Below are 27,565 nucleotides of genomic sequence, written 5' to 3'. Positions count from 1 at the left end.
AAGACCCATAGGGTGAAGCCCACGAAAGGCCGAATTTCCTCCCCACACCCAGGCCAGGGCGCTCCTGCACCCCTTGCTGATGGGATGAGAAGCGCACCGCTCCGGGAGCCCGATGGCAACAGGGCTTTCCGCGAGGCCGCGCCAGACTTTTCCAGGCCGTTGATTGGTCGCCGGCCGGGGACCTTCCGGGACAGCCAATCAAGCAGTGGGAAGGTGACATCACTAGTTTCTCTGCCCTCCCCCTCCTCCCCACCACCCCAGCAACCCCAAACTTCCCTACTCCGGCTCGCCCGCCCGCGGCACCGACCGGCGCGTGGGGGAGGGGCAAGGCAGTGTAGAGCCGGTGAGGTCATCGCGCCGCCCTCGCCGCCGCTGATTGGCCGCAGGGCTCTGCGGGTGGCGGTTGGCTGGCTCCTGGCACCTCCCCCTCGTGCCGCTACCACCGCCGCGGAGAGGAGCCGCCGGCGGCACCCAGAGCCGGCAATCCGGGTGAGTCGGGGCCCTGGGTCTAAAGATGTTCCTGGTGTCCGCTGAGACCCTGGGGGAACTGTCCTCTCCGACTTTTCTTTTTTTTTTTTTTTTCCTCCTCGCCTGGGTTCTTTGGTGCTCCGGGCACTCTGGTCACATGGGAGTTGTAGTCTGCCTTATAGTGTAATACTACGGGCTAGCTACGCGAGAAGACTATCGTTCCCAGCAGGCATTGCGATTCGCTGGTCAACAAACCGCTCGGGCCACGCCTTCCGAGCCTGCTCATTGGAGAGTCAGTCTTTTAGCCCCGCCTTCCCTCCGTCCATTGGCTACTGTCCCTCATGGGGGCCGGGTTCCGGCTTAAGCTGCTTGCTGACTGGGTACTGTATCTGTCACTCCGCCTACAAGCTGCACGTTGATTGGCCAAGGCAGGTGTCCATCTCCCGTTGTAAGGTGGGCTCTAGACAGATCAGGCGGTCGTAGGCTCAGGTTGGTGTCGGTCCCGGAGGGAGGCCGGTCTAGGAATTTGGCCCCGCCCTACAGCGTTGCCTCGAGGGAGCGATTGGTTGAGGCGAGTGTCGCTCTCAGCCGGTAGGCGGAGCCGACCAGACTGCGGCTACCTATTGGCCTAGGTTGGCGCCGGTCAGCGGGGTTGTGGCCGCCGATTGGCTGGTTGCTCCAGCTGTTGCTGGTCCATTCACCATTTTGTGTGTTGGAGTAAAAAAAAAAGGGAGAATCGAGAGGGAGAACCGGAGGGGGGGCGGGGAGGGACCGGACCGGACTGAGCCGGGGCCACGGCCCCCCGCCCCGAAACCCCGCCGAGCCCGAGGTGAGGGGCGGGGCCAGGGCTGACACGACGTGGGGGTCAGAGGGGACTGGGGGCCGAGGTGGGGGGGACAGGTGGCAGGGACGGGTACGGGGTACAGAGGTGGGCGGAATGGTGTGGGAAGGGGAGACAGAGTAGAGGAAGTGGTAGGAAGTCGGGGTGACAGGAAAGGGGTGACTGGGAAGAGGAGGGTAGTGTGCAGAGAACTGTTAATCAGGAATGGAGGGGTGACAGGACTAGATCAGGGTGACAGGGAGAGGGAGGGGACAGAGTTGGAGGGCGTGATGAAAAGAGGTGGTGGGGAGAGTTTAGTGTCAGGTCTAGAGGTCTAGAGATGGCTGACAGGAGACTGACTGGGAGGAATCAGTGACAGAGCTAAATGGGGGTGACCAGTAGGGGGTAACAGGGGAGGGGCTTTAGTGCCTGTGAGGTGAAAGGTAGAGGTGGGGACTAGATGGGAAAAGAGTGGCAGAGAATCTGGGACTAGCAGGGTGCATGGGAGCAGAGGGCATAAGGCCCCCCCAAAGGACCTGGCTTGGCTGGGGGTTGCATCTGAGGGGGGAGTTAAGGGCCCACAGGACCCCCGGTGGGAGTTAGCTGGAGAGGCCTGACAGGAAGAGAGTATGCTCCAAGAAACAGACAGACTTGGATTCTAGGGTACAGGGCTGGGCGGGTCAGCAGGGTCGAGGGGTGCCCCAGGTGATGTGATTGTAGGCCATGGGTGGGGTATCTGAAGGTTTGCATTTGGGCCCGTGGTCCAGCAGGTCACGGGAGAAGGTAGTGCCGGCTTCCTAACTCCAGGCCACTTGGATGCCAGGCCCTGGTCCTGCAGACTGCCTGTGAGGACCCCAAGATTTGTCCATAGAAGGGGCTGGCATGAAACTGCAGGGCTCACAGGAAGAGCAGGCCCCACGTTGCAGAGCATGAGGTCTAGGACCCTGAGGAGCCTGAAGATGGGCTCGAGGTGCCTCGGGTCGTGTTTGGCTTCTGGTTCTGCACCTCCAGTGGTCGTGGAAGCCCCCCGTAAAGCTTCTCAGTTTCTCAAAGTCATTTCAGAGTGAAGTTTTTTCCTCTCTCTCCTTAGGGCAGCTTGAAAGGGGGCGGGCTGTAATGACTGTTCAGGAAGTGGGTGAGGTTGGCTCGTTGGCCTTGTCCTGCTTTCTTTGACCTTATCCTACTTATCCCCACCTGGAGTTGAAGGGCGTATTTGGGGGCCTGGGGGTACCTACCCCAGCCATGTCAGCCTGGGCGGGGATGCACAAAAGCAAGAAGAGGAGGCTGGGCTCGTAGGCACCATGCTGGGTGCTGTGGGGCGGGGAGGGGCTGGCTCCCACCCAGGAGGACGGAGGAGCCCCGGGGTGAAGCGCTGTGCCCCCTGTGTGATGGTGTGTGTGGACCGTGCTTGTGTGCGTGCGGGTACTCGTGCACAGTACTGTGGCAGCGCTGGGTATGAGCTCTTGGCCCAGACATGCCCCTGCCTGTTCTCGGCTCGGATGTGGGGAGATGGCTGTCCCTGGCAGGCCTGGGGTGCAGAGGAGAGTCGGCAGCCCTCTGCTTGGGACTCCTCGGCTGCCCACTCCTTCCCACAATGCCTGGCCGTGCATAGCTGCCCAGAGGGTTGAAGGAAGGGAGTGGTGGGGGGGGGCACTCAATTCACAGTCCATCCAGGCGCCTCCCTTTCCATAGCATGGTGCTTGTGCATGCACGCACGTATGTGCGCTTGAGTGTGTGCCCTGTGCACAGTGACCGAGAACCAGCATGTCCTGTGGGTCACGTGGCAGGTTGCACACCACAGTGGTTGGGAGCCGGGGTTCTGGAGCCAGAGATGCTGGCTGATCTTGATGCATCCAGCTGCTGAGTCCCCCTGCACCTTGCTTTCCTGAGAGATAAAGTGGAGCTCCTAGTGACACCCCCCCAGGGCTGTTGGGAGGTGGAGAGAGCTGACAACGGTGAGCCTCGCGGGCTTGGGTTGAAGTGCCCTGCAGGTAGGGACTGTCAGGGCTCCTGGTGCTCCTTGGGGCACCTGTGTGTGCAAGTCCTGTGTCTCTGGCCAAGAGAGCGGGCATGTGAGTGCTCCCCAGGGAGCCACAGTGTATGTGCTTAGGGGACCTGGGTGCCAGTGTGTGTCTGGACCCACGTGAGGTGAAAGTAGCCTAGGAGAAGGCCTTGCACGTCGTGGAATCGAATCCCCGCGGCCCATCCAGCAGGGGTATTCCGCCTTTCTCCCGATGACCCCGCTGCTCTCCTGTCTTACAGGCGGACAGACATGAAGCCAATGAAGAGGGCCTGTCCTGGCCTTGCAGGTCCTGGTAGTGGCAGCAAGTCCCCACCAGCCACCAGGGCGAAGGCTCTGAGGCGGCGGGGGGCCGGGGAGGGTGACAGAGCTGAGGAGGAGGAGGAACCACAGCAGCAACCAGGCCCAGAAGAGGCCGGAGAGGGCGAGGAGGAGGCGGCCGAGGGCCCGGCCCCAGACCTGCACCCCAGTGACCCTACTCCAGGCCTGGCGGAAGATCCCAAGGGGGACGGTGAGGCAGGTCGCTGGGAACCCTCACTCAGCCGCAAGACAGCCACTTTCAAGTCGCGAGCCCCCAAGAAGAAGTATGTGGAAGAGCATGGCTCTGGCAGTGCGGGCGCGTCCGGGGCCCCCGAGGAGCGGGAGCAGACCCCCGAGGAGGCCAGTGCCCTGGGTGTGCCTCCGCCGCCACCCGCCTCCACCCGCTCCTCCTCCACGGACACAGCTAGTGAGCACTCAGCCGACCTGGAGGACGAGCCAGCCGAGGCTTGCGGTCCAGGCCTCTGGCCCCCTGGAGGCTCCAGTAGTGGCTTTGACCTGCGGCAGCTAAGGTCCCAGCGGGTGCTGGCGCGGCGCGGCGACGGCCTCTTCCTGCCTGCTGTGGTGCGCCAGGTGCGCCGCAGTCATGACTTGGGCGTGCAGTTCCCCGGGGACCGGGCCTTGACCTTCTACGAGGGACTGCCTGGTGCTGGTGTGGATGTGGTTTTGGATGCCACCCCACCGCCGGGCGCACTGGTGGTGGGCACAGCCGTGTGTACCTGTGTGGAACCTGGCGTGGCTGTCTACCGGGAGGGCGTAGTGGTGGAGGTGGCCACTAAGCCAGCTGCCTACAAGGTCCGCCTCAGCCATGGTCCCAGCTCCCAGCCAGGGCCACCAGGCTCCCTGCCGCAGCTCCAACAGCAGCTGCATCGCGGGCCCGAGGAGGCCTTGTGGGTGGCCCGATCCAGTCTGCGCCTGCTACGCCCCCCCTGGGAATCGGAGGCCCTGCTGAGGAAGCCCCCCGCAGGCCCCGAGGAGGAACAGGCCGAGCCTGGGGCCACCCTGCCTCCCTGCCCTGCTGCACTGGAGCCCAAGCAGCCCGAAGATGCCGAAGTGTCCAAGATCAGCTTTGGTGGCAGCCTGGGAGCTCGCTGCGAGGAGACTGAAGAGAAGCACCCGCCAGCCCTGGGCACCCCCGTTCTGCTCCCACTGCCCCCGCCCCAGCTTCTGTCACCACCTCCCAAGTCCCCGGCCTTTGCAGGCCCCTGCCGCCCCGGTGAGCAGCCCTCGCCCTGCCAGGAGGGGAGCCAGGGTGGCAGCCGGAGCAGCAGCGTGGCCTCCCTGGAGAAGGGAGCCGCCCCCGCCGCCCGGGCCCGCACCCCGCTGACGGCTGCCCAGCAGAAGTACAAGAAGGGCGATGTGGTGTGCACCCCCAACGGGATCCGAAAGAAGTTCAACGGCAAGCAGTGGCGGAGGCTGTGCTCTCGCGACGGCTGCATGAAGGAGTCCCAGCGGCGGGGCTACTGCTCGCGCCACCTGTCCATGCGCACCAAGGAGATGGAGGGCCTGGCGGACGGCGGGCCAGGCGGCCCTGGGCGGGCGGCTGGTGTGGCAGCCCGGGAGGGCAGCACCGAGTTCGACTGGGGCGACGAGACCTCGAGGGACAGCGAGGCCAGCAGCGTGGCCGCCCGGGGAGACTCGCGCCCGCGCCTGGTGGCCCCCGCCGACCTGTCTCGCTTCGAGTTCGACGAGTGCGAGGCGGCCGTGATGTTGGTGTCCCTGGGCAGCTCCCGCTCGGGCACGCCCTCCTTCTCTCCCGTGTCCACCCAGTCGCCCTTCTCCCCGGCCCCTTCGCCCTCGCCCTCGCCGCTCTTCGGCTTCCGCCCTGCCAACTTCAGCCCCATCAACGCCTCGCCCGTCATCCAGCGCACCGCCGTGCGCAGCCGCCACCTGAGCGCCAGCACCCCGAAGGCCGGCGTGCTGACGCCACCGGACCTGGGCCCCCACCCGCCGCCACCTGCTCCCCGAGAGCGCCATTCCTCTGGCATCCTACCTACCTTCCAGACCAACTTAACCTTTACTGTGCCCATCAGCCCTGGGCGGCGGAAGACAGAACTGCTGCCCCACCCGGGGACTCTGGGGGCCCCTGGCGCAGGAGGCGGAGGAGCTGCCCCAGAGTTCCCCAAGAGTGACAGTTTAGATTCTGGTGTGGACTCGGTGTCCCACACACCTACTCCCTCCACACCGGCTGGCTTCCGGGCTGTGTCGCCCGCCGTGCCCTTCTCTCGCTCCCGCCAGCCTTCGCCGTTGCTGCTGCTGCCCCCGCCTGCTGGACTGACCTCCGACCCAGGCCCTTCTGTGAGAAGGGTGCCCGCTGTGCAGCGGGACTCACCCGTCATTGTCCGCAACCCTGATGTGCCACTGCCCTCCAAATTCCCTGGAGAGGTGGGCACTGCCGGTGAGGCGAGGGCTGGGGGACCTGGGCGGGGCTGCCGTGAGACCCCAGTGCCTCCCGGGGTGACCAGTGGGAAGCCTGGTCTGCCTCCACCTCTGCCTGCCCCCGTGCCCATCACCGTGCCTCCAGCCGCGCCAACCGCTGTGGCCCAGCCGATGCCCACCTTTGGCCTGGCTTCCTCACCCTTCCAGCCCGTGGCCTTCCATCCTTCACCTGCTGCCCTGTTGCCAGTCCTCGTTCCCAGCAGCTATACCAGCCACCCTGCCCCCAAGAAGGAAGTGATCATGGGCAGGCCTGGTACAGGTAAGAAGGCAGGTGGGTGGTTTGCCTGGGGGCTCACTTGGAACAGGGCCTCTTTGGAGCTGGAATTTGAAGAGAAGCGAGCTGCCTGGGCTTGGGGGTGCATATGTACAAGTACACGTGTTGGGCAAGGAAGGGACTGGATTCTCCAGGCTTGGTTTGGCATTTTCAGAGGCCCAAGTTGGGGTGCATCTCTGAGGGTTCTGGCAGTCAGCAAACCTCACCAAGAGCACAGTCCCCAGGTCAGGCCCCTGTGGTAGTCATGGTGACAAGGCCCATGTTTGGGGGAGTGGACCAGGGTATCACGGTGATCAGCAGTGCACAAGGTTATCTTGCCAAATTCTCACACCCAGCCCATCATACGGGACACCCTGTTCTAACCCTTTTCAAGTGTTAACTCATCTTGTCTTCACAGCGTCGCTAGTAGGCAGGTGCCACAATTGTGCTTGTTTAGAAGAAACTAAGGCCAGGTTAGTGACTTGCCAGGGCTCCAAGTGATGAAGGCATGCTGTGGTGGTCAGGAATGGATGGGAAGATGGAGGCTCTAGCAGAGTTCCTTTCCTGGTCTAGGACCAGGACTAGAGGGCGGGGAGGCGGTGTTGTGCTGGGCACTCTTCCAGCTGTGAATCTAGTCTGGCCAGGACAAGGCGAGGTGGACAGATCTGTTTCCAGACTGTGACATTCTGGAGTGGTCAGGAGGCTGTGGAAGCCCCGAGAAGATATGGACCCAGTCAGAGGTTAGGGAGAACTCGGAGGAGGGGTCAGAACCTTGGGAACCAGGACCTGAAGGGCACAGAGATGTGGGCCGGGCAAGGCAGGCAGGCAGGCAGAAGGAAGGGCCTGTGTGAAGGCCTGAGGCTGAAGCAGATGGTTAGGAGATGTAGTCTGAAATGAAGGGTCTCTGGAAGGCAGGTGAGCATCAGGCTGTGTAGCTGAATTGGTGAGCAAGGGTCAGACTGAAGAGGGCCACTCAAAAACCTGTGAACTGTGTCCTCAGGGCAGCTGGGAGCCTTGGAAGGCTTTATAGCAGGTCTGCCTGCAGCTGCCCCAGGAGGGGAGGGCTCAGGCCCCTGAGACCAGAGGCACGGTTAGCACCGAAGGCTGGCGTTGGAGCTGTGGATGTGGGTAGGAACTCTGTGGCTTGGGCTGGGGGAGGAGCTGGTTTAGGAAGGAGCCAGGGCCTGCCCTTACGGAGTGCCAGCCCAGGCTCGCCTCCAGAGTCAGGGCACGGGGATGCAGAGGGTGCCTGCCCCTCACGCTCGTGTGCTGAGGTGCTGAGCTTAGGCACGTTTGCTCTCGTTGATACGAGCAGGATTTCATAGGTAGCCGCAGATGAAAACCCCTGGTCTCCGCTCCTGGCGTGCCCACAGCCCTCAGCGCTGCCCCCACAGCATCGCGTCTCCACCTCCCTCCCCACCACCCCGCCGCCGCTGCCTTGACGCTGAGGCCGAGCAAGCCGGGCCCAGCGCTCTTGCCACCATTTTCCAGATGAGAAAACAAGGCCCTGACCAAAAGAGTCCTGAGGCTGTCCAGCCAGGGAGGGCACGGCTGCGGCCTCAGGTTCCCAGCCTCTAGATCGTGAGGCTGTCACTGCCCAAGTCACAGTTATGATGACTTAGCACAGGACTGCTGTGCCCGGCACACGATTCATGAGGCCTGCAGAGCATTCGCTCAGTCCTCACAACACCTCAACAAGGCACCATGATTAGGTCCACTGGATAAAGGCCACTGCAGCCCAGAAAGGTTAAGGGACTTGCCCAACATCTCCTCAGTAAAAAGAGAGCAAGCCGGGATTTGAACACAGAGCATCTGGCTCCAGCTTCCAGGCGTGTAAGCATTTTCAGTAACGATGCTGGTAATACTAATAACCACCCTTTTTTATTGAGCACATACCATGTGTCCAGCCTCAGGCTCTAGCCCCCTTCATCAAACCCACGGGGTGCTGGGAAACAGGGATTCCCAGCTGTGTTGTCCAGGCATAGAACTGAGGCTCAGGAAAGGGAGGCCCTTTGCTGGAGGCCACTTGGTTGTCAGAACTTGTCCAGTGCCTGTCTTGGCAGTTCTAAACAGTGCCTCCCTGACAACACCCATGCTGAGGTATCCAGGCTGCCCTCAGGGTCCCAGCCTGGCCGCCCAGCGCCTTTCATTCTTCTCCCAGAGGCCTCACTAACCTTCAGAAGGCAGGCGCCTGGGGCCTGAGGCCCAGGTAGGGCCGACTGAGCCTGTGTCTCCTGGCATAATGAGGCTACAGTCCTGGTCCCTTGTGTCCTCCCATGCCAGGGCGTGACCCCCATCAGAGGGCACGGACAGCAGGTGTGAGGGGGTGGCCCAGGGCAAGCTGCATGCTCTCCCCCTCCTCGCAGGCATTTGCTTCCTCTGGGAGACATGCTGAGGCAGGCTGCCGGCATTCCCCGCATTCTGTGCATGGCATGACCAGCCAGCTGCCATCGCCACCTCCCTTGGACTCTTGCAGCCTGCTTCCCAGGAAAGGACGCCCCTCCCCATCCTGTGTCCCTCACCCGGGCCAGATGTCTCAACCCCATTCCTGGCATGGCCTCCCTCCCAGCTTCCTGCATGGCTTCCTTATACTGACACATGCTGCCCCTCCTCCTGCGCCTCTGTCAGATTGTCGTCTCTGGCTTTTGTCTGTCTCTATTCAGGCTACTATATATCCATCTTTACCCTGGGCCTTCTGTGTCTTTGTGCTCTGTGGTTCTGAGTTGGAGTCTTTTGTGACCCTGTCTGCCTGATTCTCTTTCAGAAGCTGCCTAGGTATACCTTTGTGGGCCCACCCCTGTTTGGCTCCAATCCTTGTCAGAACCTCCAGCCTAGCCTCTTTCTGGCTTCTAGTCTTGGGGTCCTGTGTCTCTGGGCCTGCTTTGGTCTCCCCCTTGGCCCTTCTTTTTGGACACAGGGTTTCTGTAGCCCAGGCTGGCCTGGAGTTTTTGTCAATCCTCCTGCATCACCCTCCCGAGGCACATCCTCACGTCCCGCGCTCTCCACTCTTCAGGCAGTCCCATTGTGCCCATGCCAGCCTCCACCCGCCCTGTGCGTGTGAGGTCCTCTGTCTCTTAAGTCACTGGGTAGTTGCTAAGCACTTCTGCCATTTTGCAGGGTGTTGGGAGGTGTTCAAGCCTGGGGGCCCCCTCCCACTCGGTTCTTTATTCTCTTTCTTTTTTAAGTTTTATTTAATTTGAGAGAGAAAGAGGCAGATAGAGAGAGAATGGGTGCACCAGGGCCTCTGGCCACTGCGAATGAACTCTGGATGCATGCGCCCCCTTGTGCATCTGGTTTACATGGGTCCTGGGGAATCAAGCCTGGGTTCTTTGGCTTTGCATTGAAGCACATTAACCACTAAGCCATCTTTCTAGCCCTCCACTCAGTTCTTTTGCTGCCCCTGAGGCCAGTTGAGGAATGTTGGGATGCATCGTGCAGACCCACCCAACCATCCAAACACCTGTTCCCCAGATAGGCAGGAAGGTGGGGGCTGTAACGGGCAAGCTAGGAGATCCGGGTGTGGGGGGTGGCAGGAAAGCAAGTTCTGTGCCTACCCTCCTGCTAGAGGGCAAGACCCAGAACTCCTCCGCCTCTGCTTTCCTGGGGGCAAACTTGGTGCCAGGTCAGAAACAAGGCAGTATCCACCAACTATGCCAAGGCATTTGGGAAAAATGAGGCTTGGAGAGAGACTTGAGAGTTGAGCCTGGGTCTCCTGACCCCTTAAATCCAGGTTCTTCCCTGCGTAATTTCCGCGTTCTCTCAGCGAATCCCATAAAGCCACTAGAAATTGGCTCCTTCCACATCTCTGCCAGGTCCAGCCAGGCCTGGGCAGTCCTGTGGCAAGTGGGTGGGAAGGCAGATGAGGATACCGGAGGTCCATAGGGAAGGGCTGAGCACAGGGACAACTCAGTGACCCGGGGGGACCTGGCTGGAAGACCCGGTGGCCTTTTCCTTGGAGGTGGCGTGAGCTGATGTATGGGGTTGAGCGGACTCTAGAGGAGTGAAAGTCCAGGCCGCGGCAGCTGCTTGAGCAAGGCCAGAGGGGGCGAAAGCGCTGGAGCTGTGAGTGGCGCTGGAGCTGCAGCTGCCCCTATAGTCCAGGCTAAGCATGTACCATGGAGGTAGCCAGGCCTAGAAGCTGGGTTCTGCTTGAGACAGTGATGTAAGGCATGGTGGGGACAAGGTTGGATCTCAGTGTCAGCGACCGCAGAAGGCCCTAGGCCGGGAAGAGGACAGGAGGAGGGTGCTTTCTAGAGCTCCAGGGGACTAGTCCGCCTCTGGGTGACTTCGTGGAAGAAACCCCAGCTTCCCCAGCGTACCAGCACCCGGCCCTGCAAAGGGTCAGGCTGCCTCCTCGCGGCCGCGGGCGGCGGGGCAGCAGGCTTGCGCACGCGCAGCGCGGGCGGGGCCGCGTCCCGGAGCCTCAGGCGCCCGGGCATTAATGGCTCCATTAGTGGCCGGGAGGGAGGCGCATTAGCGGCGGCGACGGCGTCTGGCTCCCATTACCACCGGCGGCAGCGGCTGCACCGCAGGCGGCTGGACCCCAGCCCGGCGCGCCGCCGCCTCTGCCCGCACCCGGCCCGAGTTCCCGCTCGGGGCAAGGACGGCCAGGGAACCCCCGGCCCCCGGCTTAGCAGAAAGGCCAGCGGCTCCAGCGGCCGGCACCCGGGCAGCACGCCGGCCCGGGGCCCGCGCACTAGGCGGGAACACCCGGTCTTGGAGGTTCCCGACCGCGCCTATGGGTGCGGGTTCCCGCGCACCCCAGGGGGTAGGCCCCGGCGGCGGGCCTCCGTCCTTCCCATTGGCTACTGTCTCGCCTGCCGACCGCCCATTGGCCGAAGCCCCCCCTTTCTTCGCTCCTAAGCGGTTAACCCCTTCAGAGCTGCGTCCTGGAGCTGGGTGCATCCCCCCCGCCCCCTGCGCAGACAGCTCGGGTGCCAGCTGGCCCGCGCCCGCCGCGGCCCGCGTGGGTGTCAGGCCGGGCGCCCGCCCGCCCGCCCTCCGAGCACAAAGCGGCTTTGTGGGGCCTGCCGGGGACTGGCTGGGGGCCAGGCGGCTAGTGGAAAATCTCGTGAGCGCGGAGAGGGGAGCGCAGCACAGGGCGGCGCCCCCTCCTCCGCCCCGCGCCTGCACACGCATCACCCCCTTTCCACCCTCGCACCTTCCCGCCCCCGAGCCCCCATCCCATCCTGCGCTCTACCTGGATCCCGATCCTCTCCCAATCCCAGGAGACCCTCCTCCCATCACCCCTGCCTCTTCCCCCGTCCCCTGCCTACCCTAGCCCCACTCGCACTGACTCACTCTGACTCTATTTTTAGCCCCCATCCCTGCCGAGCCGCGCCAGCCCAATCCTGGGCTCGTTCCCCAGGCAACCCTGGCCGTCGCCGACGCCTCCTGGGATGGGTGGTGGGTGGGTGTGTGTGTGTGTGTAGAGAACGGGTGAGGGGAGCTGGGGACACCGTGGTGGTGAGCTGAACCGAGGACCCGGCCTGCAGAGCAGGGTGGGGAGCCATGGGAGGCCAGCGCGGGCGCGGTGCCCCGCGGGCTCAGTAAACGGGGCCCTGAGTTGAGCGTGGGTCTGTCCGTCCCTCAGTCTGTCGGCATCTCTGGCGGCTTGCCTCAGGTGTCTGGGCAGGCCCTGGCCTGCATCACCGCCCCAGGTGGCTGTTGGTGTTTCTGTCTGAGCTCTCGGTCCCCAGGCCATGATGGGGTGTTTTAGTGGGAGCTGTTTAGTTTATGGCCCAACCTTTTGTGGCGCTGGTTAGGGTTAGGGGTGGTGCAGGGGGTGGCCACTACCATAGTCCTGCCCAGTGGCTGCCTTGCGTGGAGGACGGGCAGTGAACCTCCTCCCAGCTGGGGCCTGGGGCCCCGTTTTGGGGAGCCTTCAGCCTTTTCCAACCTGGGAGGCCCTAGTTAGGGTTGAGGATAGCCGGAGAGAGGGAGCAGTTGGAGGACAGGACCTGCTCCCTCCCTCCCACTCCTGATTTACCCCACCCAGGGTTCCTCCACTCTGAACAATGGAAGCTAAGTATAGGGCTGGCCTGGTGCCCATGGCAGGGGCCCCTTCCCGCCTGGATTCCCGCCCCTCCCTGCCAAGCAGGGCCCCCACTCGGTTATACCCTGCCCTGAAAGGGGCCTCTTCCCATCCTCTTTCCATGGACACTGTGCTTCACCAGATGTGCAGTCTTCCCAGATGTGTGGGGCCCTCTCTCCCTGCTGTGCCCCGCTTGGCTCTGTTTCTCACTCCACCGGGCTCCTCTGAGCGCTGTCTTTGGTCTGCCTCGCAGTGGGGAAAGGGTTAACTTGCCAGTAGGTGACTCACTCACCGGTGAGAAGGGGGGTCAGTGGTGGGGAGATAGTGGGCCACATCGATTTCAGCCTCACATTGCATTTCCCTGGGGCAGTGAGGTAATGGAGGGTCGAGTCTGAGGCTGCACAGAGGACGGTCAGTCACCCAATAGTCCCTCTGGTGCCCCCTCCCTCAGGCTCTCTGCCAAGTGTCTGGAGGTCAGAGGCTACAGACCTCCTTTCCACCTGGGACCAGGTTACCCCGTCTCTGCCTTTCTCCTGCTTCATGACCAGGAAAGAAGGGTGAAGGCAGGGGTTGCCTACTCCTGTTTAGAGCGGCCAGGACCCACTGTAGAGACCTTGTCTGTCTCTGCGGGACCGTCACCTGTTCAGGTGTGACCCCAGACCCTCTCTCCTGTCTCTTCTTGAGTGCCACCCACCTTCCTGTACTTGATGGGTTATTAGCATCACTTGGTCATGTTCCTGAGCCTCTTTGGAATTCCCTGCTTGTGTGTCCCTCGAGGTCACAAGGGTCAAGAGCACTTGGGTTGGAGTGCTGAGTTGTCGAAGTCCTGGTGGTTTGATCCTGCACAACTTAGTCTCTTTGGACCTCATGGCAAGGCCACCCTCACTCCTTAGGTGGCTGGCTGGACTAAGCAAGAGAACACAAGCGTCCACCCTAGTTGCCCTGGTGTTTGCGTCCTCTCTCTGAGGGCAGGATAGGAAAGGGGGTGTCCCGTGGTGTGCCCCCTGCCTTACACTGCTGAGTACACAGTCCAGAGTGGCTCCTGTCAGGCTTGATGGCTGAGAGACAATGGAAGGCCATTGGTGCTGGATACCTGATGGGTCTGGGCCAGGAGGGATCTAGTGCACCCTAGTGTGTGTGTTGGGGGAGGAGGGGGTTACTGTGATGGTGTCTGTGAGTTGGTATGTATTGGGGTAGTGGCACTGGGGAGGTGCCAGGCGGGCAGTATAAGGGCGGGTGTAGTTGTGTGGGAGGGATGTTCAGGGTGTGCAGTGGACAAGCAGTTGCGTGATCCATGTAGGCTGATGGGGTCATGGTGGCCATGTGAGTGAGGAAGGCGTGTGTGACGGGCCTAGAACGTGCTGCACGGAGGATGGAGACTGAGCGAGCACGAGGGTGGGTGGACAGTGAAGGACCGGGAGTGTGCGAGCAGGTGTGGGGCGTGAGTTCGTGTGTGACAGTATGGTGTAAGGCGGAGGGCGAGTGGCGCCCGTGGTGGTGTGTAACAGCGATAATGGGTGTGGCATGGAAGTGTGTCAGAGGAGTGCGTACGCTCGCGCGCTCGTGTCCACGAGCGTCGGAGGGCTCAGGCACGCTGGGCCAGCCCCACGCGGTTGGTGGCCGCGCGCCGGACCCAGCACCAGGCTCAACCCCGGGCGTCCGCAGCGCGGCGCGCGAGCCGCCCCCCTGGCTCGCTGCCTTTGCTGCAGTGCGCCCTCCCTGCCACCCTCCTCCTGCGGGCCCGCCCCCGGCCGGCGCGGAGCCAACCGGAGCCCGCCCCGCCCCGCCCTCATTTGCATATGACTGACGTTCCCCCGGGGCGGCCAATGGAGGCGGGCGCGGCGGGGCCTGACCCGCGCGCGGCGGCGACAGCCAATGGGCTGGCGCGCGGGGGGCCGGGCTTGCGCGGAAGGCCGCGGGGGAAGCGGGGAAAGGGCGGGGGCAGCGGCGCGGCGCGGCGCGGCGGGGGGGAGGGGAGCGCGTAGTAGTGGCGGGGCGGGGAGGCGGCCGTGGTTCGGCGCGGGTCTCACTCGGAGCGCACGGACGCCGGCCCGTGTGCCCGCCCGGGACCCGAGGTCGACCCGGCGCGGAGCCGCCCGCGGGCCCAGGGCCCGGAGAGGCGGGGCGGCGGCGCTGACTGCCGGGGCGCACGGGGCCAGAGCCGTTACCCGCCGGAGCTGCGCGGGAGGGAGGAAGGAGGAGGGAGCGAGCCGGGGAGGGAGGAGGAGGAGGGAGGGCGGAGGGGGCCGCCCCCGCGCACGCGCGCCGCCCCGCCCGCCCGCCGGACTCTGCGCGGGAGGAGGGACCGGAGGGCGGCGCCGATGGCCCCCCGCGCCGCGCGCCCCGTGACGGCCCCCGCGCGCGCCGGGGGGCGGGGCGGGGCCGGCTCGCGCTGACCTCCCCGCCCCCCGGGTGGCGGGAGGCGGCGGCGCTGTGCGCAGGCGCGCCCGGCGGAGACCCCCGCGTGGGGCGGCCAGAGGGGGCTGCGGGGGGGGGCATGCGGCGGCGGCCTCCCGCTCCCCCCGGGCCCCAGCGCCGACGGCCGCCAACGAGGTGCGCGCCCCTGCCCGCCGGGCTCCCTGGCGCCGGACCATGTACTCGGCCCACAGGCCCCTGATGCCCGCGGCCGGCGCGGCCTCCCGGGGCCTCGGCATGTTCGGTCAGTAGCGCCCGCGCCCCGGGACTGCAGTGTCGGGCGGCGGGGAAAGTTGGTGGCTGGTGGCGGCAGGTGGGAGCGGGGTGTGGCGCGGAGTACCTGAGGACAGGTGCGCGTGCGCCCGGGCGGCACGGACGGCGCGGCGTGGGGCTTGGAGGCGAGGCTGCGGAGTATCGGGCGGGCTTTGAAGTGCGCCCGAGCCCGGCAGCACGGTGGAAGGCGTGGATGGCCCCGGGCACGGGCGGGGAGAGGCCTTGGATGGAGGGGTGGGCCGAGGTCCCGGCCGGGGACTCAGCGAACGAGGCGCTTAAGTGTGGTGCTCGGCTGACGACCTGGACGGTAGTAGTACCCTGGGGAGAAGGTAGATCAAAGGACGGTCCCCATTGTGCACCGGCCGTCTCCCCCCCACGAGGGAGATCCAGAGCCCTGGAGGGTCCTGTGGCAGCTCGTGAGTCGGCCTAGTTCCGCTGCTTGTCTTTTACAGTCCACTCTCAGGACGGTTCTTCACACACTCACTCCCCCAGTCCTAGCTTCTGAAGGCATTGGGGGGGGTCACCTCAGGTCAGGTTGTTCCAGCAGGGGAGGCTGGGAATGATGGAGCGCAGGCCAGGGCGTTTCCCGTTGCCCTGATCTGGGGCCCCTGCGCCCTGACTGCTTCCACTTCCCCTGGAACTGGCCGCCAGTGAAGGGGAAGCCCACCGGTAGCCTAGGCTTGTCCCCACAGGTCTGGCAGGGATGAGTCGCAGGCCAGGGCGCACCTATCTTCCAGTCAGTTGCCAGCTAGAGCTGAGCCTGCCTGCTGGACCTTGTGTCCCCTGGTGAGGGAACTGTCTTCCTGTCTGTAGCCTCAAGGAAACACCTGGCACTTTTGCCTTCCCTGGGCAACTTTTAAGTTTGTGACAATTCCCTCTTCTGCCCCATTGTCCTGGCCTTTTCTTCTGGTTTTACCACGCCCTCCTATTCTGGACAAGAAAGCTAGACCCTGGGCCTAGATAAACTCAGGGGTGTACTGGGGCGGGGGGGCTCTCTTTGGTGGTGGGGTTTCCTTAGGGGCCAAAAGTGGAGAGCTGCTGGAGGCCCTGTGTAGGAAGAGCAGGCTTGGCTCTCGGGGTACTGGCAGGAGAAGGCAGGCCGGGAGGATGTACACACAGGGGGCTGGTGAGGCTCCCGGTCCAGGGAGTGGGGAGGAGGGGAGATGAGATAGTGCCGTCAGCCTCAGAGGAGGGGGTGTGAGGCCATGATGAGGGTGGGGCTCTGTCAGAGTTGGGGGTTCTTGAGCCCAACAGAGGTCGTGGGGCACGGGACTGGAGAATGACAGCTGAGCGTGACCTGGTTTGTGGCAGGAGCAGTTCCTCTGTTTGGGTCCCTGGTGGCAGGGTTGGTGGAGGTTGGAAGGGAGGAGTGGGACTTCAGTACCGTTTCCCTTCCCTGCTTCTGTGTGCGTGTGTCTGTGTTTTCAGGAAGTCTAGAGACCTTTCAGGAGGAGCTTTCTCCTGAGTGGCATCTCACTGGCTAGTCTAAGAGGCCCTAGAGTTGGGGAAGCTGGTATAGAGGCAGGGTGGAGCCACGTTGCCCAGGTTGGGGAAAGGCTTGTGTAGGGGGCAGTCAGGTCAAACGCTCTTGGTTCTGGCTCCTTCCCGCAGTGTGGACGAATGTGGAACCCCGTTCTGTGGCTGTGTTCCCTTGGCACTCCTTAGTCCCCTTTCTGGCACCGAGCCAGCCAGACCCCTCTGTGCAGCCCAGTGAGGCCCAGCAACCTGCCAGCCACCCTGTGACCTCCAACCAGAGCAAAGGTGAGGAGGGCACTGTGGAAGGCTTGGGGTGGTGTCCATGTGGCTCAGGGGCCCTCTGACTCACTTTCTCCTCCCAGAGCCTGCTGAATCGGCTGCTGTTGCTCATGAGCAGCCCCCTGGAGGGACGGGGAGTGCTGACCCTGGGCGTCCCCCGGGAGCCACGTGCCCTGAGAGCCCAGGGCCTGGACCCCCACTCACACTGGGGGTGGTGGAACCTGGTAAAGGTGTCCCTCCCACCACTGAGGAGGAGGCCCCGGGCCCTCCAGGAGAGTCCCGGCTGGACAGTGAGACAGAGAGCGATCACGATGATGCGTGAGTGGCCCAGGGCCTGAGGTTGGCTTGGGGGGAATGGAGCCAGAGACAGACCCTCACTGCCCCTACCACTCCACAGCTTCCTCTCCATCATGTCTCCTGAGATCCAGTTGCCTTTGCCTCCTGGGAAGCGCCGGACCCAGTCCCTGAGTGCCCTGCCTAAGGAACGGGATTCCTCTTCTGAGAAGGATGGACGCAGCCCCAACAAGGTGCCTTCTCCCTACCTGGCCCCTGCCTCTTCCCCTTCCCACCATGGCCACCCAGGCCTGGCTCCCACGCCTAACTGTCCTGCTCTGCTGTGCCCTGCCTGCCCTGGCCCGTGTCCCATGCAGCGGGAGAAGGACCACATCCGGCGGCCCATGAACGCCTTCATGATCTTCAGCAAGCGGCACCGAGCCCTGGTCCACCAGCGTCACCCCAACCAGGACAACCGGACAGTTAGCAAGATCCTGGGTGAATGGTGGTACGCCCTGGGGCCCAAGGAGAAGCAGAAGTACCACGACCTGGCCTTCCAGGTAGTGCCTCCTCCCCTTGGCACCTCCCAGTGCCCTCTGGTGGAGAGAGAGAATGAAGGGTCGCCCTGCCCTTTCCTCCCAGGTGAAAGAGGCCCACTTCAAGGCCCACCCAGATTGGAAGTGGTGCAACAAGGACCGGAAGAAGTCCAGCTCAGAGGCCAAGCCCACGAGCCTGGGCCTGGCAGGAGGGCACAAGGAGACACGGGAGAGGAGCATGTCAGAGACGGGCACTGCCGCTGCCCCTGGGGGTCAGTCAGCTCCTTGGTTCTCCCACCTTGCCACTTTCCCCGAGAGCCACCAGCTTCCCTTCCTTTGCCTGCTTATCCCCAGCCCGGTAGCTTCTCTGCTGTGTTGCTTTCAAGGACTTGTCCGCAGTGGAACTGGTGGGTGAGAGGGGGATGCGTGGGTCGGAGCTGCTGAGCACAGTCCGTCCACGGCCGTTGCTCCATGCAAGCATCTGCGGGCTTGTGTCCTCTCAGACTTCAAAACCATAGCCCGTTTCCAGATGAGGAAACTCAGAGAGTCGGAGTCGCTTGCTTAAGTCACAGGCTAGTAAGTGCTGCAGCCAGAATTTAAACTCAGGTTGCCTGGCACACAGCACAGGTGGAATTACTGCTGCTTACTATGCCTGAGTTGGCTGTTTCTGGGGTGCTGTGTAGCTGTGGTCCAGTGGATGTGGCCCTCTACTCTGTAAGGTGGGGGGATATTGCTTCCTCTCTGAGCGGGAAACACAGGCTCAACTCAGACCAGTGGCTGACCAGCTGAATGCCACGTGGACCAGTGTCCATGCCTGCTTCTTCCAGAAAGTGCCCTCGGAATGGGTTTGTGGCTGGTGTTTTTCCTCATACCGAGTGGTCTAGGAATTGTAACCTGCTTCTGGCTGGGTAGCTGGATCCTTCCAGGTGCTTGTGAGAGGCTTCCTGACCGATGGCCTCCATGTCTTCTCCTTTTAGTGTCCTCTGAGCTCTTGTCGGTTGCAGCCCAGACACTCCTGAGCTCGGACACCAAGACTACGGGAAGCGGCCCCTGTGGAGCCGAACGGCTACATACAGTTGGGGGACCTGGCTCAGCCAGGCCTCGAGCCTTTTCCCACAGTGGGGTGCACAGTCTGGATGGCGGGGAAGTAGACAGCCAGGCGTTACAAGAACTGACTCAGGTTTGTGGGATAGGCCACCAAGGAGGGGATAGGGAGGCTGCCCATGGTGGCAGACCTGGCTGAGCACTCGCTGGATCCTGTCCTGCAGATGGTGTCTGGCCCCACGTCGTACTCTGGCCCAAAGCCTTCTCCTCAGTATGGCGCTCCAGGACCTTTCGCTGCCCCCAGTGAGGGGAGTACCTTGGCAGCCAGTGGCCGGCCCCCGTTGTTGCCTTCTCGAGCCTCTCGCTCCCAGCGTGCGGCCAGTGAGGACATGACCAGTGATGAGGAACGCATGGTCATCTGCGAGGAGGAAGGGGATGACGATGTCATTGGTGAGTAGCATACCGCCCAGAGTGCTGGTGGGGGACCGACAGGCAGACGTCCAGAGGCTGAGCAGCGTCCGGGTTCCCAAGAACAAGGGGCCTGCCGTCCATTCTGCTCCTGCTGAGTGAGCTCAGAGAAGCTCCCAGACAGGAACCGCAGGAATGCTCAGCGCTGCATGCTTTCCCTGAACTCTGGTGAGCGGGGCAGGCACGTGGAGCTTTGCACTCAGGACAAGCCTTGTGCGGAGTCGGGGGGCCCCCTCCCCCCACCCGCCCGTGATCGCTCCCTAGGTGGCTGTGTCTGCCCTCCGCCCTTTGCTCATGCTTTTCCCTCTGCTTCCTCAGCTGACGACAGCTTCAGCACCACTGACATTGATCTCAAGTGTAAGGAGCGAGTGACGGACAGCGAGAGCGGGGACAGCTCTGGGGAGGACCCAGAGGGCAGCAAGGTGAGCTGTGGAGGGTGCTGGGACGTGTCACTCCTCGGAGAGCAGCGTGTGCCTCTGTGCTTGGCCGGGACACTGAGCTGTAGAGAAGGCAAGCTGTTGGGTGTGGAGTTGGATCACCTCCAGGGTGAATGAGGCTCTTAGTTGGCAGGTGCATCGTGCTGGGCTGGCTGGCAGGCCAGCGGAGGGGCCAGGACGACTCCGGGTGCCTGCATTCCACCAACTTGGGGTCTCTTCCCTCCATCCAGGGCTTTGGCCGTAAGGTGTTCTCACCTGTCATCCGCTCCTCTTTTACCCACTGCCGTCCAACCCTGGACCCTGAGCCACCAGGGCCTCCAGACCCGCCTGCAGCCTTCAGCAAAGGCTACGGTCCTGCTTCATCTTCCTCCTCCTCACCTGCTGCCACCTCGGTGTCCGTCACCACCTCCTTTTCACTGGGCTCCGGAACCTTCAAAGCCCAGGAGTCTGGTCAGGGCAGCACAGCTGGCCCACTACGGCCCCCACCCCATGGAACTGGGGGTCCAGCCACACCTTCCAAAGCCGCCAGGTTCATCCCAACGGATCCTGCCACCTTCCGCCGCAAGAGACCCGAGAGTGTGGGTGGTTTGGAGCCACCTGGCCCCTCAGTTATTGCAGCACCTCCCAGTGGGGGAGGGAACATTCTACAGACGCTAGTCCTGCCTCCAAACAAGGAGGAGCGCGAGGGCAGCGGAGCCCGGGTGCCCGCGGCGCCCGCTCCCTCACTGGCTTACGGCGCTCCGGCTGCGCCCCTGTCCCGCCCTGCTGCCACGGCGGTCACCAGTGTCGTGCGGCCTGTCAGCAGCACTCCCGTGCCCATCGCCTCTAAACCCTTCCCTGCCTCTGGCCGAGCTGAGGCTCCTTCAAGTGACACGGCAGGTGCCAGGACGGTGCCCGGGGGCTCCCCACTGGGTGTCAGTTTAGTGTATTCGGACAAGAAGTCAGCAGCAGCCACCTCACCAGCCCCACACTTGGTAGCGGGGCCCCTACTGGGCACTGTGGGAAAAGCACCTGCCACGGTCACCAACCTGTTGGTGGGCACGCCAGGCTATGGGGCCCCTGCGCCTCCTGCTGTTCAGTTCATTGCCCAGGGGGCCCCTGGCAGTGCCACCACTGTGGGCTCAGGAGCAGGTGCTGGGAGCGGCCCCAATGGGCCAGTACCTCTGGGCATCCTGCAACCAGGTGCCCTGGGCAAGGCTGGGGGAATCACCCAGGTGCAGTACATCCTTCCCACGCTGCCTCAGCAGCTTCAGGTGGCGCCCGCCCCAGCGCCCGCCCCTGGGACCAAGGCAGCAGCTCCCAGTGGTCCTGTGCCCACCACCAGCATCCGTTTCACCCTCCCGCCGGGCACCTCCACCAATGGCAAGGTCCTGGCTGCCACCGCACCCACTCCTGGAATCCCCATCCTGCAGTCAGTACCCTCCGCCCCACCCCCTAAAGGTGAGGCCTGGGCTGGGCGGCGCCGGGCGCGGGCCAATGGGGCCTACGTGGCTGCCTAGTAAGCTCCTTTCTCGCCTCTCTCCAGCCCAGTCAGTCTCTCCCGTCCAGGCCCCGCCCCCTGGCGGCTCAGCCCAGCTGCTGCCTGGGAAGGTGCTAGTGCCCCTGGCTGCCCCTAGCATGTCGGTGCGTGGCGGAGGGGCAAGCCAGCCGCTGCCCCTGGTGAGCCCGCCCTTCTCAGTACCTGTGCAGAATGGCGCCCAGCAACCCGGCAAGGTAAAGGCACCTGGCTCTGGCCCTCCCCCCCACTGCTGGATGTCCTCTGTGTGCCACCTGTGTCCATCCTTGTGTCCAGCTTTTCTCAGTGTCCTCCTGGGTCTCCCTAGGGCTCTGTCCTCCTTGCTGTTTCTGTGCAGCCTGCCCTGTCTTTATCACTTCCTTTGTCCATCTGGACCTTGTTCTTTTGTTTTGTTTTCTGAGGTAGGGTCTCACTCTAACCCAGGCTGACCTGGAATTCACTGTGTAGTCTCAAGCTGTCCTCAAACTCATTGTGATCCTCCTACCTCTGCCTCCCGAGTGCTGGGATTAAAGGCGTGCGCCACCTTCCTTGTCTTTTTTTTTTTTTTTTCCGAGGTAGGGTCTTATACTCTAGCTGAGGCTGACCTGGAATTCACTATGTAGTCTCGGGGTGGCCTCGAACTCACGGTGATCCTCCTACCTCTGCCTCCCGAGTGCTGGGGTTAAAGGCGTGTGCCACCACGCCCAACTTTTAAAAAATATTTTTTACTGTGCTGGAGACATGGCTTAGCAATTAAAGCACTTGCTTACAAAGCCAAAGGTCCCAGGTTCAATTCCCCTGGACCCAGGTAAGCCAGATGCACAAGGTGGTGCATGTGTTTAGAGTTTGTTTGCAATGCCTAGAGGCCCCAACATGCATATTCTCTCTCTGCCTGTTTTTATCCCTCTCAAATAAATAATAATAGAAGGCTATTCATAAAAAGAGAAAGACCAGGCCAGGTATGGTGGCTGTGGTGGCGCACGCCTCAATCCCAGCACCCCAGCACTTGGGAGGCAGACCTGGGAGGATCTCTGTGAGTTCGAGGTCACCCTGAGATTAACGTAGTGAATTTCAGGTCAGCCTGAGCTAGAGTGAGACCCTACCTTGAACCCCCTCAACACCCCCTCCAAAAAAACCCAAGCATGATGGCTCATGTCTTCAATCCCAACACTTGGGAGGCAAAGGTAGGATCACTGTGAGTTTGAGGCTAGCCTGATACTACATAGTGAATTCCAGGTCAGCCCAGGCCAGAGCAAGACCCTGTCTTGAAAAACTGAGAGAGTGAGACGTGTATTTGCAAGCAGAGAGAATGGGCACTCCAGGACCTTTTACCACTGTGTGCAAATGAGTTCCAGCTGCTTGCGCCGCTTTGTATCTGGCTTTTTGTGGGTCCTGGGGAATCAAACATGATCCATCAGGCTTTGCAAGCAAGTACCTTAAACCACTGAGCCATCACCCTCCATCTTACTCTTTCACTGTGTTTCCTCCTCTTGCTATTGTCTTTCTGCCCTGGCTTCATCCCCAGTCCTAAGTTCCCTGGCTTTTTCTTAGCCCACATTCTAGGTCTCAGTCCTCATTGCCTCCTCTCTGGGGGTCACGCTTACCCCAGCCTGTGGGCACTTTCACATACAGATCATCCAGCTGACTCCTGTGCCTGTGAGCACACCCAGTGGCTTGGTGCCACCCCTGAGCCCAGCCACACTCCCTGGACCCGCCTCGCAGCCTCAGAAGGTCTTGCTGCCCTCCTCGACCAGGTGAGCTCAGACAGTCCCTACCTCCCCCCCACACCTGAGCAACCCAGAGGGGGAGCAGGAGGGGGGGCTGGGCCAGCTCGCTTTACTCCTTCTCTCCTTCTCATGGCAGAATCACCTATGTGCAGTCAGCAGGTGGGCACACGCTGCCTCTGGGCACTAGCCCTGCGTCCAGCCAGCCTGGGACGGTCAGCTCATATGGGCCTACCAGCTCTGTAGCTCTGGGCTTCGCCTCACTGGGGCCCAGCGGTCCTGCCTTTGTTCAGCCTCTGCTTTCAGGTGAGGGCTGGCCTGGTAGGCAGGGCTGGGGACCCAGGGTGGGAGTGAGACATCCCCAGGCCTTGACTGCTCCTGCCTCTTTGTGTCTGCCCTCCCACAGGCCAAGCCCCACTGCTGGCTCCTGGCCAGGTGGGCGTGTCGCCTGTGCCCAGCCCCCAGCTGCCTCCTGCCTGCGCAGCCCCTGGCGGTCCTGTCATGACAGCGTTTTATCCTGGCAGCCCTGCGCCCACCTCGGCGTCTCTAGCCCAGTCTTCCCAGGCTCCTCCAAGCCTGGTCTACACTGTGGCCACCAGCACCACCCCTCCCGCTGCCACCATTCTGCCCAAGGGCCCGCCAGCCCCTGCCCCTGCCACCCCCACCCCCACCCCCACGAGTCCTTTCGCTAGTGCCGCAGGTAAGTGCTAGACCAATCTGGGCAGGTCTGAGTGCGGGGCTGAGTGTGGGCTTCAGTTAGGCCTGACTGTCGCTCTTCTCCTTGCCAGGAGGCTCTGTGACTTACAGCCTAGTGGCCCCCAAGGCCCAGCGACCGGGCCCGAAGCCCCCTCAGAAGGTGAAGGCGGCCATCGCCAGCATTCCTGTGGGCTCCCTGGAGGCAGGCGCCGCTGGGCGGACTGGCCCTGGATCTCGGCAGCCTCTGGAGTCTGGTCCAGCCCGAGAGCCAGTTGCCCCAGAGTCTGAGCTCGAGGGGCAGCCCACTCCACCGGTCCCTCCACTACCCCCAGAGGCCTGGGCTCCCACTGCCCGGAGCAGCCCCCCACCACCACTGCCTGCCGAGGAGCGACCTGGCACCAAAGGCCCTGAGACACTGGTGCGCACCTGACAGACTGGCTGAGGGGCTCCTCTGTGCTGGGCTCTCACACCGCCTTCTTTCCTCCATGCCTGCGTCTGCGTCTGTCTGCGGTGTCTCCTTCCATGCGGGCTTGGCATTCTGGCTGGCGTGGGTCTCCTCTGAGGGTCTTGTGTAGGGCGTTTCTGGCTGTTGACACAGTGGCTCCGTTTTCATTGGCCTGGTGCTTGTTGCAACCTTTCTGACTCAGCCTGTTGGTTGCCAGAGTCATAGGCATGAGCTGTAGACTGTTTGTGTGCTTTTTAGAAAGTCTTAATTAACTGAGAATGAGAGAAAGATGCAAAGATAGAGAATGGGTGCACCAGAGCCTTCAGCTGCTGCAAATGAACTTCAGACATGTGCCACCCACTCATGTGGGTCCTAGGGAATCAAACCTGGGTCCTTTGGCTTTGCAGGCAAGCACCTTAACCAGTAAGCCATCTCTCCAAACCTTGTTTGATTTGCCTCAGCCACTAAAATTGAACTCCAGACACTTGCACCACCTAAGTGGGCATGTGCAACCTTGTGCTTGCCTCAGTTTTGTGCATCTGGCTTATGTGACATCTGGAGAATCAAACATGGGTCTTTACCCTTCACAGGCAAGCACCTTAACTGCTAAGCCATCTCTCCAGCCCATGTTTGACTTTTTTGAGACAGATTTTTTTTTTTTAAGGTAGGTTCTCACTCTAGTCCAGACCTAACCTGGAATTCACTATGTAGTCTCAGGGTGGCCTTGAACTCACAACCATCCTCCTACCTCTGCCTCCCGAGTGCTGGGATTAAAGGCATGTGTCACCACGTCTGGCTGAGACAGACTTTTGATGCCCTTGAACTTGCTGTGTAGACCAAACTGGCCTTGAACTTAGAGCAATTTCTGCTTCTGCCTCCTGAGCACTGGAAATACAGGCATGGGCCACTGGCCTCGCTTGTTTTCTGTCTGGGTTTTTGTTTTGTTGTTGTTGTTATTTGGTTTTTCCAGGTAGGGTCTCACTCTAGCCCAGGCTGACCTGGAATTTACTATGTAGTCTCAGGGTGGCCCCAAACTCACAGTGATACTCCTACCTCTGGCTCCCAGGTGTTGGGATTAAAGGTATGTGCCACCCTGGTGGGTTTTGTTTGTTTGTTTGTTTTAGGTAGGGTTTTACTCTAGCCCATGCTGGCCTGGAACTATGATCCTCCTCCTACCTCAGCCTCAAGAATGCTGAGAGCAAAGTGGGCACCCCTACACCGAGCCTTTTTTTAAAAAATTATTTTATTTTTGAGAGGGAGAGAAACAGGCAGAGAAAATACGAGATGACGTGTGTGTGAAAGAGAATGGGCCCTCCAGGGCCTCTAGCCACTGCAAACAATCTCCAGATTCATGTGGCACTTTGTGCATCGGGCTTTATAGGGTCCTGGGGAGTTGAACTCTGGTCCTTGGGCTTTGCAGGCAAGTGCCTTCACTGCTGAGCCATCTCTCCAGCCCCTAGTTTTGGGTTTTGACACAGATGCACACCATCTAAGCCCAGTTGTTCTTGCTTGTCCTACCCTAGGCCAGCAAATTCCCCAACTCATCTTCAGACTGGCGCGTCCCCGGGCTGGGTTTGGATACTCGAGGGGAGCCGCCGCCTCCTCCCAGCCCAGCTCCAGCTCCAGCCACAGCTCCGGGGCGGGGGGCGGCAGTGAGGGCAGCGGCGGGCGGGCGGCTGGGGACACGCCCGAGCGCAAGGAGGCGGCTAGTTCGGGCAAGAAGGTGAAGGTGCGGCCCCCGCCCCTGAAGAAGACCTTTGACTCTGTGGACAAGTGAGCAGGGGTTGTGGTGGTGTGCGTGGGCTTGTTGGGAGAAGGGGGAGCCGCAGCCCAGGGCAGGGGAGGTGACTCTGCCGGCCCTCCAGCAGGGTCCTGTCGGAGGTCGACTTTGAGGAGCGCTTTGCCGAGCTGCCGGAGTTTCGGCCAGAAGAGGTGCTGCCTTCACCCACCCTGCAGTCTCTGGCCACCTCACCCCGGGCTATCCTCGGCTCCTACCGCAAGAAGAGGAAAAACTCCACTGGTAGGTGGAACCTGGCTCCTGGGTAGATGGGGGACAGGCTGGGACCCTCTGCCCTGGGCTGAGCTGTTTCTGTTTGGCCAGACCTGGACTCCGCACCCGAGGACCCCACGTCGCCCAAGCGCAAGATGAGGAGACGCTCCAGCTGCAGCTCGGAGCCCAACACCCCCAAGAGCGCCAAGTGCGAGGGGGACATCTTCACCTTTGACCGCACAGGTGCCGGTGACCTGGGATGCAAGTGGCATGAGGGCAACGGGAGCGTAGGACAGTGTGGTCAGGGTGGGCCCGGAGCCCGGCAGGCCCTCGTTTCCATGCGACTGGACCTTGCCTGCCCCCTGTGAAAAGGCCCACGGGCCCTAGTGGGCACTTGGCCCCTGGCTGCTCCAGGCTTGACCGCCCCTGTGCGTGCAGGCCCCGACGCCGAGGACGTGCTTGGGGAGCTGGAGTACGAGAAGGTGCCCTACTCCTCGCTGCGGCGCACCCTGGACCAGCGCCGGGCTCTGGTCATGCAGCTCTTCCAGGACCACGGCTTTTTCCCGTCAGGTGAGCAGATGCCGAACGTTAGCACTCAGACGGGAGCTCTGCACGTGCCTCGGTGCCTTCACCGTCTGTCTGTCTGTCTGTCCCCAGCCCAAGCCACGGCAGCCTTCCAGGCCCGTTATGCAGACATCTTCCCATCCAAGGTGTGCTTGCAGTTGAAGATCCGCGAGGTCCGCCAGAAGATCATGCAGGCGGCCACTCCTACAGAGCAGCCCCCTGGAGTGGAGGCTCCCCTCCCTGGACCACCCCCTGCTGGCACCGCTGCTACTCCTGCCCCCACTCACAGCCCTGCTGGGGGTCCCGATCCCACCTCTCCTGGCTCGGACTCTGGCACTGCCCAGGCTGCCCCACCACTGCCTCCACCCCCCGAGCCAGGGCCTGGGCAGCCTGGCTGGGATGGAGCCTCTCCCCCTTCCCCCCCTCCCCCAGGCCCTTCCACAGCTGCCACAGGCAGGTGAGGGGCCCTTTGAGAAGAGCCCAGGACCCACTGTACCCCCTCCTCAAGACATGGACAGTATGTAGGTGGCAGGAATGGGGGGGGCATGGTGGGATGGTTACCACCTCTCCAGCAAAGCCATTTCGTCCTTTCCAGCTTGGGGCGGAATGAGGCCTGTTCCCCTTGTATATACTCCCTTCCCCGCCCCCCAGCTCCCTCCCTGTGCTGGGGGGCAGCTGAGAGGAAGCAGGGGCGCAGTATCCCTCTGCTGAGGCCCTGTCCATAACCTGGAGTGTGTGACCTTCAGAGCTTTTCACTTGTACTTTATGCAAAATGGCCCGTGTGAGGGCTGCAAGCTGGAGGGCAGTGAGCCCTGGGCAACAGGGAGGTGCCTGTGGAGTAGGGGGAGTTCACGCACCCCCTTTTCCCCCAGAGGGGCTGGACTCAGGTTAGTTTGGGGTGGGGAGGGCTCCTGCACTTTGCCACAGGCATGGGGGTTCTCCCCACCCTCTCTGCCCTCTCAGCTTGGGTTGTACTTTCTAAGAAGGTGACTCCCCGACCATTGTCCCTGTCCCCAGAACAAAACATGTTGATCATGTGCAATATTTCTTACTGTGCCGAGAAGCCGCAATGACCGAGATTAAAGCTGTTTAACACAC

At 62.2% G+C, this 27,565-nt stretch overlaps 1 protein-coding gene across 1 annotated transcript; it reads left to right on the top strand.

The window, feature by feature from the left end:
- Positions 1 to 424: 424 nt before the first annotated feature.
- Cic (capicua transcriptional repressor) lies at positions 425 to 27,565 on the top strand. Its single transcript, XM_012951654.2, is given in 22 exon segments — positions 425 to 489; positions 3,551 to 6,324; positions 16,652 to 16,801; positions 16,879 to 17,113; positions 17,193 to 17,322; positions 17,446 to 17,628; positions 17,711 to 17,876; positions 18,582 to 18,784; positions 18,873 to 19,098; positions 19,435 to 19,538; positions 19,784 to 20,993; positions 21,079 to 21,266; positions 22,681 to 22,802; positions 22,912 to 23,078; positions 23,179 to 23,472; positions 23,561 to 23,886; positions 25,437 to 25,548; positions 25,551 to 25,686; positions 25,779 to 25,933; positions 26,015 to 26,146; positions 26,342 to 26,473; positions 26,561 to 27,565. Coding segments are annotated over 21 exon segments (7,503 nt in total). The 5' UTR covers positions 425 to 489; positions 3,551 to 3,560; the 3' UTR covers positions 26,929 to 27,565.

This window comes from Jaculus jaculus, chromosome 14, assembly GCF_020740685.1.
Source record: "Jaculus jaculus isolate mJacJac1 chromosome 14, mJacJac1.mat.Y.cur, whole genome shotgun sequence".
Taxonomy (NCBI): Eukaryota; Metazoa; Chordata; class Mammalia; order Rodentia; family Dipodidae; genus Jaculus; species Jaculus jaculus.
This window is presented reverse-complemented; position numbering and strand designations above follow the sequence as displayed.